Source organism: Lepidochelys kempii, chromosome 9 (assembly GCF_965140265.1).
Source record: "Lepidochelys kempii isolate rLepKem1 chromosome 9, rLepKem1.hap2, whole genome shotgun sequence".
Taxonomy (NCBI): Eukaryota; Metazoa; Chordata; order Testudines; family Cheloniidae; genus Lepidochelys; species Lepidochelys kempii.
The window spans coordinates 73,595,018-73,614,046 of NC_133264.1; the positions used below are offsets into that span (position 1 = coordinate 73,595,018).

At 39.4% G+C, this 19,029-nt stretch overlaps 1 protein-coding gene across 4 annotated transcripts in view; it reads left to right on the top strand.

The window, feature by feature from the left end:
- Positions 1-19,029, top strand: part of CHM (CHM Rab escort protein) — a 147,495-nt gene that overhangs the window by 112,236 nt on the left and 16,230 nt on the right. For all 4 annotated transcript variants that reach the window (XM_073360879.1, XM_073360881.1, XM_073360882.1 and 1 more), the window contains 3 exons: positions 1,528-1,632; positions 4,129-4,192; positions 6,866-6,962. In XM_073360879.1, coding sequence (XP_073216980.1) covers positions 1,528-1,632; positions 4,129-4,192; positions 6,866-6,962 — 266 coding nt within the window. The remainder of the gene's footprint in view (positions 1-1,527; positions 1,633-4,128; positions 4,193-6,865; positions 6,963-19,029) is intronic.

Sequence of the window (19,029 nt, forward strand, 5' to 3'; positions counted from 1 at the left end):
CCAATGACATTTCCTAGAAAATAACTAGTATGGAAGTATTTTGCAAAAAGGTAGTTAGAGCATATTTCGTAGAGGCTGAATCTGTGTTGTGCCTTCCAAGAGATCCCAGGTCTTAGTTGTAAATTATTATTTAATTTTTCATTATTTTTATATTATAGTGGCATCTACACGCCACAGTCAAGATCAAAACTTATAGTGCTAGGCTATGAACATGTTCATAGTAAGGGACAGTCTGAATTGTCATACCGCTTAATTCTTTCCATCTTTTTCTGGGTGGCAGGCACTTCGCACTTCGGGTGCTGTGCAGAGTAGATACACTGCAGGCTCCTGTAGCATAGCTATAAATAGCAGTGTAAATGACAAGGCAGTGCTTAGATGATTAAAGGCATGCCAAACCTTAGGGTGTATACCTTACGTGCCCCAGCAGTGCCTCTCACGTCTATACTGCTATTTTTAGCAGCGTAGTATCCTGCTGCTTCCCCCCACAAGAACCTTTCACTGCTGCATGTACACACCACAGTGTAGACCCAGCCTGCTTGTTACTGCAGCGTTTAGCTCCACGTATCCTGGTGCTGTTTACCTTGAGCGGCTCTGGGGTGGCAGCAGTGCGCAGCGGGGCTCAGGCAGGCTCCCTGCATGCCTGCCCGCCCACCTACCCACCCTGGCCCCACGCCGCTCCCAGAAGCGGCCGGCACCATGTCCCTGAGGCCACAGGGACGTGGTGCCGGCTGCTTCCGGGAGTGGCGCAGGGCCCGCGGTGCCACAGGAGTGGCAATCCTGCAGGCCGGATCCAAAGCCCTGACGGGCTGGATCCGGCCCACGGGTCGTAGTTTGCCCACCCCTTTCTTAGAACAACACAATCAATACAACTAAAGAGTTAAATCACAAATGCTTGGTAGAATCATAGACAGTATGGCCAGAAAAGATCACTTGGATCACTCAGTTTATCTTATAACCCCACATTTCTCAAGACTACTCCCTTACAACAGTCAAAATAACTTTCTTTCTAACTTGTCATTAAAGCTTTATTATTACAGTAACCTTGTCTTTGCTTTGATAAAGGGTACCAATGGAAAACATACCGTGGTGATACAGATTTGGACTCGCGGTAGGAGTAGGAACTGGAAGTTCCTTATAGGAAATCATTCTAAGTTTCACTTTTTCAGTTGTCACTATCTGCAGTTGTCATGAAGAGGGTTAGCAATGTGGATGTAATACATGATTTTTGTTTGTGAAATCATTATCTAATGCTCTAATACTATTTTCGGTATAATTTAGAACAAAGAATTGCATGCACTACAGAACATGTTTTCTCTTTTCTTGGAAGGTCTTGTTATAAATTATCAGATTTGTGTTAAGGAGTCATTTCTAGCTATTTGTAGGTAAAATACATAGCATTTATTACTAATTGTTGGAAACTCAGTTGAATTCCTCAAATAATGTTCAACTTCATGAGCCTAACGAATTACTTATAAAAATTATATTATGAAATTAATCTCTTCCTATTGTGTCATGCTTCTTTTACAGATGTAAAGCACTCATCGATCATTTTGGGCAAAGAATAAGTGCTAACTATTTTGTGGTGGAAGACAGTTACCTTTCAGAGAAAACATGCACAAATGTGTGCTACAGGTAATTAGTGAGCAAGAAGCATAGTAAGTGCTATTTTTTAAAACCTCCAATATATAAAATACATTGCAAATGAAACTTCACAACTTGACGCAGAGGTCAGCCTCATGGTAATATAGCCTAATCCTGTGTTGTTTTTTTTCTCTTATGTGTACATATTATAGAGGACACTATGCACCCTATATTTAGCTCCCCTCGTATTTTCATTATACATTTTTTTTTCTGAAGGGTTTTTATTGAAGAACTCTTAACATTTCTGTTCATGCAGCAGGAATTTAGTATTTGTTAGGGGGATATTAATTGGTTTAGAGAGGTGCCTGTTGTTCAGATTTGGATGAGTGTTGAACATCATCACTTTTTTCCATGTTGCTGATCAGAGTTCATTACTGGCTTCTTGTCAGACCTCCGCTAAACCCCCCCCCCCCCCCCAAAAAAAAAAAAAGTTCTCTTAGCCTTGCACGTATACTGCCTTTGTGTATTCAGTCCGTTCCAGATGGGGTACAGGCAAAATGTATCAGGTACAATATCGAATTATTGACACCAATCAGTAGGGGAATTAAGACTTGAGTTCATGATCTCCTGCTTCCCAGCCCAGTGCACCATTCTTTAGGCTGGAGTCTTTGCTAGAATATTTTGCACATATAAATTGCTATAAAAATGCTAAGTACGAGACTTGATTAAAAAAATTCTGTTGTACAGGAAATACCAATATTTTGACATTTGTTTTCATCTCAGGTTTGTTTGAGGTTTGTTTGTTTGTTTGAGTTTTGTCTCTATGTCCAGCTGAGCTGTCATGATGTTTCATGGGAATTGTAGTTCCAGGTCTCTGATGCCCCCATTCTCCTTTGTGGGTCTTGTTCCCTGGCCAAACTATATCTCACAATATGTGCTGTCGTCTCTCCTTGTGGTCAAGCTGCCATCATGCTTCACTTTTTGTTTCAATTTTCCCAATGGAAAATTCTGTCAAAAAACTGTATTTCCCTGGGCAAAATTACAATGTAGACTGAACCCTGTTTTCTGGAGGGGAGATATTTGACAGTTTTTGACCAGCCCTGCTAAGAACTCTGGAAAATCAGGCCATATGTATCTCAAATTGGGCACATAATTTTTGACATACCCCAAATTAGTGGAGATTTTTTGCAAATTCTGGCTTTAATTTCCCTATGGATCAGTTTTCCATTTGTGAAACCTCTCCCAATCTCATACAGGTGTGAAGATATGTGCGTTAGGCTCACATATTACAGTACTTAGTACTATAGGAAAGGAGATGAGAAAAATAATTGCCCTTTGTTTCATGCAGCATTTGGATGGTGTACAGTAAATAAGGAATGGGGGCATGCTTTGAGTCTGACAATAAATATTAAATACCTCATTCCCTGAGCACCATCTATCCTGTGCAGTGATGTCTATCTCTGTATTTGTGTACAGACACGTGTTTGTTCATAGCGGGAAAACTTGCTTTTCAAATTGAAAAAGTGATTGACAACATAGCTTGAGGCAGTAGTGCCCACCTGGGGTCACTCTTCCAATCCAAACACCAATAGTTTTCTCTACAAACTTAAAAACGTCAGTGTTTGTTGTTACTTCCTTTTTTAGGTTTTTTTTTGCCCTAAATACGTTGTAGATGCAGTTGCTGTTTTTCCTTTTGAGATTTTTCTTGTTTAGCTCGCATCTTCATATGATGCTGGCAGCCAGTAGGAGAACTGTAGCCTTGCTGGTAATGATTGTTGCATCGTTTCCCTCCCTCCCCCCCAAAAAAAATTCTGTCACAACATTGTTTCGTGGAACCTTTTGGTGCTCCTGGTGTAGTGTTTAAAAGTAACATTATTCTTGTACCATTTTTGCTTTAAGTACCATGGCTTTTGTTGCTGACCAGCCTGACCAAGTAGCACAAGAGCCAGGAAGCTTGACCCAGATGCTGCAGAAAGGGCAATAAATTGAAATGTCTCAAATATACAGTTTTTAGGCATTGAATATGATTCATCGAGGCCATGTGATTCTTGATGAGTTGCATGTTTCTAAAATTAAAAATGTTTTATTACTCGATCATTTCATTTTTCCCACTGAATGGATATGAAATGTGTCAGTAATATAGGTGCTTGTGCATAAAAATATAAAATTGCCTCAAAATGCTATTTATTTTGTAACCAGAATGTTATAGAATCTCTGAAATGTAGAGTTCTATATTATTATTCTGGTTACAAAACATTTTTATTCATTTAATAGAAGCTGAAGCCCTGGTCTTGCAGCCTTTTACTCACATTAGTGCTTTTATTTTGGTAATGACTATAATGCATTAATTGAGGTTGTAGAAGTGGGCCTACTTCGTAACATGAAATATGTAATTAATGATGTGTAATCATGATAGCTTATATTTAAGTAACAAAAATAATTTGCCACAGTGGTAATATTATAACTAAATTATTTTCAGAAGGCCAGAATCCAAATAGCTATGTTTTCTCTTTTGTGAAGTACCATAATTGCTTTATTTAATTGCAGGCAGATCTCCAGAGCAGTGCTCATTACAGATCAATCCGTACTAAAGACAGATTCAGACCAGCAGGTATATATCAATTCTGAATTTATAATCTCTTTAAAGAGTTGTATATGATCAAATTAAACTTCTGTGAAGAATTAATTTGTATTTTTGCTTCTATTTGAATCTAGCTTTCCAGTTAATTGGTTCTATTGATATTGTCTTAATCCCATTTTTCCTCCTTAAAGTAGCAAATTAAATGTAAAATCGGTTAAAATTGAAAACTACGAGCTAGCAATGGGACTGGCATATTTCTGTGTTTGTTGCTAGTCACACTCTGACACCTTTTGTTAGTAGTCTGAGAGAGACTAAGAATTGAATCAGAATTGAGACTAAACAGCAAGCTTATCCCTACGAGAGGTTCCTCTAGGCCAGGAGTGGTGTTTATTTGTGGAGCTGTTTGAGGAAGTTTGCATAGTCCTTGGCACTGTTAATCTGGTGCCTTTCATGATCTGTTCACTCAGGGTATATTTACACTGCAGTTAAGTACTCGCAGATAGCCTTTGCCTGCTGACTTGGACTTGCAGGGCTCAGGCTGCAGGGCTGTTTGATTGCAGTGCAGACATTTGAGCTTGGGCTGTAGTCCAAGATCTAGGACCCTCCCACCTCGCAGGGTCCTAGAGCCTGAACGTCTACACTGCACTTGAATAGCTCCTCAGCCTGAGCCCTGTGAGCCAGAGTCAGCCATAGGTTTTTAATTGCGGTGTAGACATACCCTTAATGTTTAAGGGAAAAAAAATTTTAAATAGCATAATATATTTAGTTTAAATCCGATGCTGTATACTAGTGCTTCTCTGCCCATAAAGCGCAACTTGCAGCCCATAGAGTGCAACTTGGTCACCTGGGATGCTCACTGAATCAAATCCCAAGGGTTGAAGCAAAATTGGTAGAACCATGTAGCTAGGACCCAATGGAAGGCAGAAAGGAGTGATTTTCTCCCTCCTCCATCCTGCTGCTCCTCTGTTCCCAAATCTAATCACAGTGCAGCCTTTAGCTCACCTGTACTGTGGTCAGCTCTGGGGAAGGTGAAGCACAATTCTAGAAGCTGTGGAGCCAGCTTCACAGTCTCTTGCAGCAGCCCTGCCCAGAGTTAAGTGTTACATAAGTGGAATATAGGAAAGAAGAGAAGCATCCACAACAGCCAGTTATCACTTCCAATCACAGGAACATAGGTATTAGACCCAGGTCCACAGAGTCCAGTATCTTATTTGTGACAGCAGCCAGCACCAAATCCTGCATAGGAAAGTGAAAGAGAACCTGCAGTAGACAGATGTGGGATAATCTGTCCCTCAGGGAAGTCTCATTCTAATCCATAATAATGACTGGCCATGAAGCATGAAGGTTTCTTTATATCCCTTCCAAAACTTTTAAATGTTGACTATTATAACTCTAATATTTTTATTAGAACAATAGAGGACTGTATATTTATATGGATAAGTACTTTGTGGAATTTACTGCCAATCTGTCTACTGTGTGGTTAAAACATTTCCTTTATCCTCCAATTAAGTTAAATGTCCACATGTTCTTCTGTTATGAGAAGGGGAGAATAAAAGTTTCTATCATTTTTCTCTACATCATTCATTTTGTGTGCATGTTATTTTATAGACTCCCAGTTCTTCCAACTCCTCTCAAAACGAAAACAGCTGCCTACATAGAATCGAGACTCCACTAGACAATTGACTTCCCCACTTATTTCCATCCTCATGAACCAATGGCAGTTTCCAAATTCAAAGGGTTGTGTTTATGTCAGTTGTGGCAAGAAAATACTTAGGTTAGTTGGATTCCATGTGGGAAAAGGTTAAGAACCATTTTTCTAAAAATGGCTACAGTGTAGATTTTTTTATTATTGTACATCTTCTCCTGCAGACCTTACTAGCAAAAGTAGTCTTTGGCACGATACATGTGAGTAAGGTTAAGGTTGATCTCATAGATTTCTTTCTGAAAGGAGCTTTAAGAGTACACCAGAAAATAAAACTAAATGAAAGTTGTATTAAGTGTCGCCAATTACTTTTTACCTTAACTGGGAATTGCCTTGATTTTGTGGGATGTCTGATCCTTCATGTTACTCTACTTTAACAGACTTGTTTATGAATTTTTAAAGCAGTGCATAAAAGGAAATAAATCTGTCCTGTACAGTGTGTATGGGAGTTGACAACAGCTTCTCTGGAGCTTTCTAAGCCTATTGCATAAATACATATTTATGGGGTTGATAGATTGCATACTTATTTACCCACTAGTCTGTAACAGCTCTTTCTGTAACCATATAAATACTCCAGTATGAACTTCTTAAAACTTATTTGTGGGACTCGGATCAAGCTATCTTATTTTAGAAAATACGGTTATTTTGAAAGTTGGTAGTCAATAACAGCATCAGGTTTGAATAAGAATTTGCAAGTGTATATTTAATGTTAAAATATGTAATATATATTCAAGATTGTATGTTGTGTATATATTAAAGAAATAGTTATATATGATAATATCAATATTAGGTGTTTTTTTGTTTTTTTTTACTTTTTTGGGTGCTTGAAGATTTTTGTTCCCACTTTGATACCTTGTGGCAGTAGGCATTTTTATATAGGTAGTCAATAGTCTGTTAACAGTGTGACAAGTTTCACCATTATAATGTAGAATAATGAAATAAAGATCAAATTGCTGCTTTGGATAATTTGATATTCAGAATTTTCTATTCCTTTCTGTTAGATTTCCATTTTGACAGTGCCACCAGTGGAACGAGGGCAGCCAGCAGTTCGAATCATTGAGTTGTGTTCTTCAACCATGACGTGCATGAGAAACACCTGTAAGTACAGAATAGTTGTAGTTTGACTGCTTTTTCTTTTGCTTCCATCAGTTATGAAAACAAATTGTTAAAATGTTTGAATCATTCTTCTGTTGTACAATTATCAGATTCCTGCTTGAGCAAAATAATCTAGAATATCTCACTGCTGTCAATAGGAAAGAGAAATAATTCCACTCACCCGTATCTTATTCCAGTACCTTGTACCTAGTATTTCATGGGCTTTTGTGGGCTGCTTTTAGTTATCTAAAAAGATATATTTGAAAAACTCAGGTACCAGAATTGTTTATGTAAACTCTTGCTATAATAAAAAGAAAAGGAGTACTTGTGGCACCTTAGAGACTAACCAATTTATTTGAGCATGAGCTTTCGTGAGCTACAGCTCACTTCATCAGATGTTTACCGTGGAAACTGCAGCAGACTTTATATACACACAGAAATCATGAAACAATACCTCCTCCCACCCCACTGTCCTGCTGGTAATAGCTTATCTAAAGTGATCAACAGGTGGGACATTTCCAGCACAAATCCAGGTTTTCTCACCCTCCACCCCCCCACACAAATTCACTCTCCTGCTGGTGCTAGCCCATCCAAAGTGACAACTCTTTACATAATCAAGTCGGGCTATCACTTTAGATAAGCTATTACCAGCAGGACAGTGGGGTGGGAGGAGGTATTGTTTCATGATTTCTGTGTGTATATAAAGTCTGCTGCAGTTTCCACGGTAAACATCTGATGAAGTGAGCTGTAGCTCACGAAAGCTCATGCTCAAATAAATTGGTTAGTCTCTAAGGTGCCACAAGTACTCCTTTTCTTTTTGCGAATACAGACTAACACGGCTGTTCCTCTGAAACCTGTCATTATGCAAGGCACTGCATTTAGCCGTATGGAGTGGAAATCTATCAACTGCATGAAGAAACTTGTACAGATACAGACAGACATCATCTTCCTTTCCAAATGCAAACAGATGGACATCGTACCAAAAGGACTGAAGGTCAAAAATCCATTACAATCTACATACCACACAGACTATGCTGACAGCTTGTGCCTCACGCTCTCAAAGAAACTGCGGAATCACCTGATCAAGATCCTCTACAGCAAACAGGGAAAGATTAAGAATGAGCTCTCAAAAATGGATACTCTCATAAAGAACCAACCTTCCACACAAACTTCCTCGTGGCTGGATTTTACTAAAACTAGACAAGCCATTTACAACGCACACTTTGCTTCTCTACAAAAGAAAAAAGACACTAAACTTTCTAAACTACTACATGCTACAAGGGGCCACAGCAATGGTTCCCTCACCCCACCTAGCAATATTGTTAACCTATCCAACTATACTCTCAGCCCAGCAGAAGCAGCTGTTCTATCTCGGGGCCTCTCCTTCTGCCCCTCCACCCCCACGAACATGATACAGTTCTGTGGTGACCTAGAATCCTATTTTCGACGTCTCCGTCTCAAGGAATATTTCCAAAATACCTCTGAACAACATACTAATCCACAGAGGTCTCCCTGCCAACACTACAGAAAGAGGGATTCTAGATGGACTCCTCCTGAAGGTCGAAACAGCAGACTGGACTTCTACATAGAGTGCTTCCGCCGACGTGCACGGGCTGAAATTGTGGAAAAGCAGCATCACTTGCCCCATAACCTCAGCCATGCGGAACGCAATGCCATCCACAGCCTCAGAAACAACTCTGACATCATAATCAAAAAGGCTGACAAAGGAGGTGCTGTTGTCATCATGAATAGGTCGGAATATGAACAAGAGGCTGCTCGGCAGCTCTCCAACACGAGTTTCTACAAGCCATTACCCTATGATCCCACTGAGAGTTACCAAAAGCAACTACAGCATTTGCTCAAGAAACTTCCTGAAAAAGCACAAGATCAAATCCGCACAGACACACCCCTGGAACCCCGACCTGGGATATTCTATCTACTACCCAAGATCCATAAACCTGGAAATCCTGGGCGCCCCATCATCTCAGGCATTGGCACCCTGACAGCAGGATTGTCTGGCTATGTAGACTCCCTCCTCAGGCCCTACGCTACCAGCACTCCCAGCTACCTTCGAGACACCACTGACTTCCTGAGGAAACTTCAATCCATCGGTGATCTTCCTGATAACACCATCCTGGCTACTATGGATGTAGAAGCCCTCTACACCAACATTCCACACAAAGATGGACTACAAGCCGTCAAGAACACTATCCCCGATAATGTCACGGCTAACCTGGTGACTGAACTTTGTGACTTTGTCCTTACCCATAACTATTTCACATTTGGGGACAATGTATACCTTCAGATCAGCGGCACTGCTATGGGTACCCGCATGGCCCCACAGTATGCCAACATTTTTATGGCTGATTTAGAACAACGCTTCCTCAGCTCTCGTCCCCTAAAGCCCCTACTCTACTTGCGCTATATTGATGACATCTTCATCATCTGGACCCATGGAAAAGAAGCCCTTGAGGAATTCCACCATGATTTCAACAATTTCCATCCCACCACCAACCTCAGCCTGGTCCAGTCCACACAAGAGATCCACTTCCTGGACACTACAGTGCTAATAAACAATGGCCACATAAACACCACCCTATACCGTAAACCTACTGACCGCTATTCCTACCTGCATGCCTCCAGCTTTCACCCTGACCACACCACACGATCCATCGTCTACAGCCAAGCTCTGCGATACAACCGCATTTGCTCCAACCCCTCAGACAGAGACAAACACCTACAAGATCTCTGTCAAGCTTTCTTACAACTACAATACCCACCTGCAGAAGTAAAGAAACAGATTGATAGAGCCAGAAGAGTTCCCAGAAGTTACCTACTACAGGACAGGCCTAACAAAGAAAATAACAGAACGCCACTAGCCGTCACCTTCAGCCCCCAACTAAAACCCCTCCAACGCATTATTAAGGATCTACAACCTATCCTAAAGGATGACCCAACACTCTCACAAGTCTTGGGAGACAGGCCAGTCCTTGCCTACAGACAGCCCCGCAACCTGAAGCAAATACTCACCAACAACCACATACCACACAACAGAACCACTAACCCAGGAACTTATCCTTGCAACAAAACCCGTTGCCAATTGTGCCCACATATCTATTCAGGGGACACCATCACAGGGCCTAATAACATCAGCCACACTATCAGAGGCTCGTTCACCTGCACATCCACCAATGTGATCTATGCCATCATGTGCCAGCAATGCCCCTCTGCCATGTACATTGGTCAAACTGGACAGTCTCTACGTAAAAGAATAAATGGACACAAATCAGATGTCAAGAATTATAACATTCATAAACCAGTCGGAGAACACTTCAATCTCTCTGGTCACGCAATCACAGACATGAAGGTCGCTATCTTAAAACAAAAAAACTTCAAATCCAGACTCCAGCGAGAAACTGCTGAATTGGAATTCATTTGCAAATTGGATACTATTAATTTAGGCTTAAATAGAGACTGGGAGTGGCTAAGTCATTATGCAAGGTAGCCTGTTTCCTCTTGTTTTTTCCTACCCCCCCCCCCAGATGTTCTGGTTTAACTTGGATTTAAACCTGGAGAATGGTCAGTTTAGATGAGCTATTACCAGCAGGAGAGTGAGTTTGTGTGTGTATGGGGGTGGGGGGGATGTGAGAGAACCTTGATCTATGCAGGAAATAGCCCGACTTGATTATGTAAAGAGTTGTCACTTTGGATGGGCTAGCACCAGCAGGAGAGTGAATTTGTGTGGGGGGGTGGAGGGTGAGAAAACCTGGATTTGTGCTGGAAATGTCCCACCTGTTGATCACTTTAGATAAGCTATTACCAGCAGGACAGTGGGGTGGGAGGAGGTATTGTTTCATGATTTCTGTGTGTATATAAAGTCTGCTGCAGTTTCCACGGTAAACATCTGATGAAGTGAGCTGTAGCTCACGAAAGCTCATGCTCAAATAAATTGGTTAGTCTCTAAGGTGCCACAAGTACTCCTTTTCTTTTTGCGAATACAGACTAACACGGCTGTTCCTCTGAAACCTGTCTTGCTATAATGCTCCTTATTTCCAGAAGAGTCCCTGGGGAGAGCAGAGCAGGCAGGTATAGTTCTCACATCCAGTTGCAGTTAGGACCACATATTGTTTTATCCCATTTAACTAACAAAATGTAGTGTAGTACATTATAGTGTATTTTCTGCTACAGAAAATACTCAAGACCAAATCTTGTCTTCTGACTCATATAATTACTATCACTAAGTTTGATGTCACTGATGGTGTGTGAATAAGGCAAGCAGGATTTTGCCTCGACGGTTTAATTATAAAATAGTGCTTGCCTATTTCTTTAACACAGTTAGTGAAAATATTCTACTTTTATGTACTAGGAGATTTTAAAAGTAAATTACAATATTTAAAATGTTGCATGACTACTTCATGATATAAAGATGTTCCCAAAATCCCCCTTTTCCTAACTTTTCTTTTTCTCTCTCAGAAATATCAGGTCCTGAATGGAGATGGCTGAAAAAAGGGAATCCCCTTCTAAGGAAAAATTTTGCTTTTTTTTAAAATTGTCCCATATTGGGATGAAATGCCAAAAATGTGAATTTTTTTCATGGAAGGGAATTAAAAAAAAAAATCCATTTCAGAAGCATCAAAATGGAATTTTGCGGCTTGCCGGTTGCCCACTGAGAAGGCTGTCATCAAATTACTTGTTAAATTGTGAGAGCCTTCCAGCCTGACTGCCAGAGGAGCAGAGCTCCCTGGTATTTAGCTTGCCCCCGCAGCTTCAGGAGACAGAGCCCAGGTGCTCTGCCTCTCTGTCCCCGGAGCTGTGTGAGGCAGAGAGTACTGGCAGAAAGTAAAACTGAAAAAAGCTTTTTCAGAATGGCAGCCAGGAAGGCATCACTTTGATTTTTACTGAGGGAAAATCAAACTTGTGGATAAAACCTGAAATTTTTTTAAGGAAAATTTCAGTTTTGCAAAAAGGGCATCCTTAATAGGGTAATCGTTCCGATGCAAACTGTTCAACAAGCTCTAGTCCTGACTTTTGTTTTGTAACCAGCCTTTACTAGGCCAGTGTTCTGGGGTAATGCATCTGCAATTCCTGCTCCCCAAGTGGCACAACAGCCAGCTAGCACTGCTGTAAATGTGGCCAGGTTTGGCCAAAGATGGGACATGGTCAGGGTGTGTTGATTCAGCTTTTGCCACTGATGCAGCTCGGGAGCTCCTTTTGCAACTTAGTTGTCCTCCACTAATGGGCACCCACCACCACCAAGGAATGGTGTAATGTAAATACCATTGCATACTCCAGCACTTGGTAATTTATTGAGGGTACAGCTGCTGTCACCGATTCAGTGAAAGTCACTAATTAGCTCTCTGACCTACTGTGCTCCCAATTGGAGTTGGGAGAGCCGCATTTCAATTTCAGCCTGAAGCTATGATGTAACTTTCAAGGTGCTAAATTATTGCCAAAGTCCTCTGTCAAATGAGAAAGTCAGAACCTGATATTTCTGAGTTAACAAATAAGATGAGAAAAAATGAGGAAAAATTTTGGGGGCATCTTTCCATTGTAAAGGGGGCAGTTGAACTATAAAAACAATACAAGTTTATCTTTAGTAGAATAATGGATCTGTTTGTTTGCCACTTTAGACTTACACACTGTTATTAAAACTCAATAACAAATAGTTAGGTTTAGTCTCCAGAGATGTGTGTGCATTACAATTAAAACTTGGAAGAAAATTTTTAAGAATTAAGCACCCTGGACCCTTGATTTTAAATCTGAAACTGCTTCCGGTAGCCTCTTCTGACTCATCTAAGCAATCCTCCAGCAAAATAGGAAGACCAGACATGAAATTCAGTGCTTCTTCATACATCATAAAGATGCAAGGAATGGCACAAGTGTAACTTTTTTTCCCTTTTAGATTATCTTTAAGCCTAACAACATAAATCCCATCCTATACTGCAATATGTTGTACTCTACACAGGATTACAAATATTTCATTTCATAAGCACAGCTTTTCAGCATAAGTAGCAAATATACTTAGGAGGAGGGATTTTATTCACAGAATATTTTGGAAACAATCTTTGTTGTTTTTTAAATATGTGGTCCTGTTGATCTCCATCTGTTTCCTTTATTCCTTTGTATACTGTGCAATTAATATAATTCTATTCGATTTATTTTCATATATACAATTAATCCAGCATAACAAACTTCCTTCTGTCAGTCAATAAAGCACTAATCATCTGAATCTCATCTGTCACCTCTTTTTGGAGTTTGTTCTTGAAAGGACAAATTGCTATGGCAAAAATATTGTGTCCAGCACATAGTTTTTCTCTTAGTAGCTAAAGATTGCAGCTCCAATATTAGATAATAGGATTTTTCATCATAATAACATTATAAAGGAAATGAGATTTTTATCAGAATTTTATTGCTATATTAAATATTTCTGCATTAGCCTTTAATTTTTTTATATATGTGTGTGAGTTAAATGACTAGAAGGGGCCTTCCAGTGTTTCCATTAAAATTTCCTATTTACAAGGGTTTATATCTGAACTGTTAACATTTGATGTGGTCTGAAAAAGTGAACAAATTGTTCCTATTGAATCTCTCAGTAATCCATTGGTCTTTTATAGATTCTGTTGTAAGGGTTTACCAGTTTGAGACCCTTCAAGGAGATAAGTAGAATGATACTGAATAATAACCAGCTCATGCACTGTAACCTACATCTGAACTCAGGTCTTCAGAAGGGAAAGGATGGTGAGCTTATCCGCTGAGCCACCTAGTCCCTTAAAACTGTTTACAGTATAGAATAAATAAAATTCATTTTAAAATCATGTTATGTATTTATACAACAGAATACTTTAGGTCAGTTGTGTTGCTAATGCTCATTCATTTAAATGATAGATTTTTTGCCTTGGTTTCTTCAATATATTATGAAACACAACAGGAAGTCAAACCTAGAAACCATTTAATGTTCAGAGTGGGGTATAAACCCACATGCAAGCAATATTCTAAATTGAGCTAAAATCTAGCACAAGAGCATGATGGAATCTTAAACCATTTCCTCCATCTCTCCCCTCCATATTACTTCCACTTCACACAGGATTTCTTTAGCTTTTCCTCAGAATGTACTTGTTTTGATGGATTTAAATTGCACACTTTGATACTTTACTTATTTTGTTCTTATACTCAATTAGTGATAAACTGGTAATTTTTTTTATCAGAGTGTTGAAATAACGTGGTGGCATTTGGGTAGAGCTAAATTCTAGTAGCAGAGCACATTTCATAAATCTCTTATTTTATTTTTACATCATTATCTGTAAATGGGTTTTAACCTGACTGATTTCTCCCTCAAACAATTACTTAAGATAAGTATACAAATATATCTAGTCTTTGATCATAGTGCATAAATGACAGGCACATAATCGGTATTGCCAGCTGAGTGGAACCAAACTCCTTCACTTGCCCTAAAAATTGAGACTGTAATGATGAAATCATGAACTAAACTCATCGTTCTTCCTACTAGAAGAATTACTTGAAGACAAATGTTGGCAACCACTGTAACTAATGCAGTTATACCTGAGTAAATCAAACATAATCAAAATGTATACTGATGAGACTTCATGACTCATAACCATAACCTCAAAGGTAATAAAAATGATTTTATAGAAAGTAAATGATGTGAACTTCAGTGATTTATAGCTGGGGGGTTTTTTTAGAAAAATTAATTGTATTACAACATTTGAGATAGTAAAACATTTTAGTTAAAGTTGCAAGATGACTTTCATTGTCACCACATGTTTTAATTTACTTTGTGATATAGTGTCTTTTGGGGCTGAAAGATTCCATTCTTGGTTGAGCCAAAGGATACATTATTTTTTTATATTCAAGAAAATGTTGGGTTTTTTGGTTTTTGTTACCCAAGAAAAGATGTACTTTTTTTTTTAAAACTCTCATTGACTTCGGTGGGGCTATGAGTTCACTGAAAATGTTTTTGATACACTTGTAAATGAAATAACTTAAGTTTAATGCTGTCCTGGACTGCAGCCTTAAAAAAAAAAAAAAGTGCCATGAGTGTTTTTTAAAAAACTGTTTAAAATTACAAAGCTGTATACAGATGTCTTAAAATAAGGTTTGTGTATGTGCAGTAGCATTTTTATTCAATTTTAAGTAATTGCCTTTCGCACTGTTTGATCAAAATTGTATGTAATGTATAGTGACATGAGAATGGTAAGTCGAAAACCTATTCGGTTTGAGTTGAAAATCTGTGGAGATGCTCACAGCACAGTTGTGCATCTCCACAGTGCTGCAACTAGCATTTTCCTTTCCACCTGCTCCCTATCCTACCTTGAGAAAAATTGTCCTGTCCTCTGATGAAACTGGGAGGGCAAAAGGGCCAGAAAATACTGTGTGGTTGAGAGTTCGAGGTAACTATCCACTTGGGTAGGAAGAATTGGAGATAGTGAACAGAGTGCATATCCTCTCCATCCATTGCTGCAAAAGTCTTGTACCACTAAAAGGCTTCCAGTCATAACAACACTGCTTCTTTGAGAACTGTGTGATCCATGAGTTGCCCTGTAACTGCTTACCAGTGGAGGGGTCCGGTCCAGCAGGAGCTAATGCTTGCTTCAAGATCTTTAATACTGAACAGAGATCTGTGGAGTCCAATAGGGACAATATAGTACAATGCCTGGCTCCATCCAAAAAGAAGACCCTGGGGAGCAGAGCAAGAGACCACATAGCTGCCCCATGGGAGATCAGTGAAAAAATCCAGCCCTTTTTTCATAAACAAATATCCAGCAACCAAGAAAATTAAATGCTAAACCTATATTCATACAGTAAGGTTGCAAATTTGATCACACGCAGGAAGTGTATAGTTTTGTGTTCAGTAGCAAGATTGACTCGCCCATACAGTATGTAGCATTTTCTGTTTTGATTAGTTATACAGGACCATAAATATATACTTTCCACATGGGAAAAAATCTCTAACAGTCAAATCCTTCCACTATCAATGTCAGATAGCTTTCTACAGTGTATTTCTCAGAGCTTCGTACAGTCTCTTTTTTAGATACTTGAAATCTTGCTATCCCCATAGTACAGCCTTGAAAATTGTCATGAATATTTACCAGACTGCAAGCAAAATCTGTTTGTCCCCACACACCCACTTTATCATGATGATTGATGGCAACTTATGATATTTTACTCACATGTTAAAAAATGGGCAAATTTTTGCAGTGCAATATGTGATATTTAATCACATATATGTATGTATTTAGTTCTTGTAAACTTGAATCAAAAGCCAGTTCCTCTCATCCTTAACAGTTTGGTGTTCTTCTATGAATTCCCTCCTGTGACTGAAAGCACCCATGTATTCACACCCTACATACTGTTGTAATAAACTTTTGTACAAAAGATGCCTTGTGTGGTATCATTTGAAAACTAATAACTCACTTATCAATAATATCATGGTGATATGTATGTAGCAACATTATATGTAAAGTTATGAAGTCTCCCTGTGTGATGATGATAGCCCATGTTCAAAACCACCCATCTCTGACTAGGCAAAAGTTGTTAAACAGGTCTATGCTAAACAAAGGCATTTGTGTTTACCTCAATTTACATACAAGTAGTAAACAGGTCCTTGAGACAGTAGGGAGATGAGATGTCTGGAGACAAAGCACATTTGCATTTCAGCAAACACTGGTGAGAAGAAAGAACATGGAGTGTCCTTCACCACTTGACTCCATGTTGCCGCCTTTACTGTTTAGGAACCAGCCCTTTGACTCTGGCGGGAGAACCTAACCTGAGAATTTGGTCAGCCATGTTGCTGGGATCCCGTGATCAAGATTTTACCTTGAACCTAGCCTAACTTGTGAAGTTAGCTACTATGAATTTTTACCTTTGGTTTTTCTTGTAACCATTCCTGCCTTTAACACCTTATGCTTCTAGTCACTTCAAATCTATCTGTAGGTATTTAAATAAACTTGTTTTATTTTTAATCTAAACTAATCAAGTGTTTGTGTTTAAACTTGAACTGTTTGGGTAACTCCAGCTAAAATAGCAAACTGTTGATTATTGACCCTTTACATGGGCAATGAACCTTTAATTTCTGAACTGTCAGTGAGAGGGCAGGACAGTGCAGAATATATGTTTTTGGGAAAATTCAGTACTGGGAGTGTGTTGGGGTCACCCTGCAAGTAGTTACCAAAGCTGGTGAAAGCCAGTGTGTGACTAGAGTGCTGCTGGACCAGGGCTGCAGCTATACACAGACACTCAGGATGTGATCTGCATGCTGTTAGGTTGTCTGTGAGTGGGCCTGGCTGGAGCTACAGCACCAAAACATTGTGAAGCACCCAAGGTTGCAGGGCAGGTGATGACACAGCCCCTCACTTGTCTGGATTGTACCCTGAAATGTGGCACCTCAAATTTGAGTTGCCCAGAATTACTTACAATCTAAATTCCACCAGTGCCCATAAAGAGGCCTCTCTCTGATCTGTAAGTCCTCTCCATAGCCCAAAATCACTTACGAGGTGTGCAGGATACATGTCACCCTCTGTCCTTGTTGTTTCCCTAGTAATGCTCCTTCTCTATTATAGAGCCCCACTTCTCTCAGGAGATTGCCCAGGGATTGCTTACAGCTTGCTCTTAAAGAAGCAATAGAATTTCCAGACCACCTGTAAACAGGCTATCCCACTGCCTTCAGAACTCCTCTTGAAGTCTTTAAAACCTCTTGGGAGATAGTGTCCCCTCACAGAGCCTCTAAAGATAAGGAGAAAACTCTAAAGCTGGAGTTTTGAGCAAGATAGCTCAGACTCAAACCTCAGAATTAAACTTGAATTGACTTACAAAATTTTCAAACAGGCTTGTGATCGCATTTGATGCAAAGGTTATGGCAAGTTATGAGAATATATGGTGTCCCCATAGAATTGACAAAGCTCATAAGAAAAAAAATCTACAGCAAGAGCAATGATAGTAGCAAGATAAGTACAATGATCATAGACAGAAAGCTGATGGAATGATTCAGAATGACCATAGGAGTGAGACAGGGATGCACACTGTCACCAGATTTGTTCAGCTTGGTACTGGAAGAAGTAATGTCTGTGGCACTGAGATGAAACCATAAGACTCGTTATGTGGTAGGACAGTGCACAGCTTTAGATTTGCAGATGATTTTGACATCACACCATTGACCAATGAGGATTTACAGAGAATAACTGACAATGTAGATGGGAAAGCAGAAAAATTGATTGAAGAACTGCATGTAGAAGACACAAATTATAGCAACTGGAAGAAATGAGAGGTAAAATCAAACTCTGGCAAATAATTAGAACAAGTGGAAAAATTGTGTACCTTGGAGGACTGTTATCGAAGAATAAGAATTGTGAAGATGACATAAAAAGAAGTATCAGACTTATTGCTGCTGGGTTCAGAAAAGTGCAAGATCTGGAAGGATAAGACATTTCATGAAAACAAAAGTCAACATAAATGAGACAACTTTCATGCTGGTACTGTTTTTGAAATGCTGGAGTTACGAAGACAGCCAATGAACAAAAGATTTTGACTGCAGAAATGAACTGGCTCAGTGGAATACCGAAAGTTTCAAGACTGCAGAAAATAAAAATTGAAGAGATAAGAAAAAGTCTAAGGCAAGAATTAACACTGTCATAGAAAACTAAAGAAAGATCTCTGTGATGGCTTGGAGACATATCAGGAATGGACCTAGAAAGGATACCATACAGAGCAACACATGCCACTGTGCAAGGAACTAAAAGCAGAGGAATACCAGGGATGTGTTGGATAGACACAGTAAATAATGACACAGAACAAAAAGGTTTAAAGATGAATGAAGCTGGTACAAAACAGAAAGTGGTGGAAAGACTTTATTCAGCCCCATTGTTGCCATTGAACTGACAGACTGGAATCAAAGAAGATGGAAGAGATCTAATTTCACATGCTTTTGTGCTTTTAAAAAACAAACAAACAGGGTGGTGACCTCACAGGCAAGAGAATAGGATCTTCACTGAGACAAAACTTGGATAGTCACCTCAGCTCTGAGAGTATTGTCTGCAATGTCTTTTGCATGGCTATT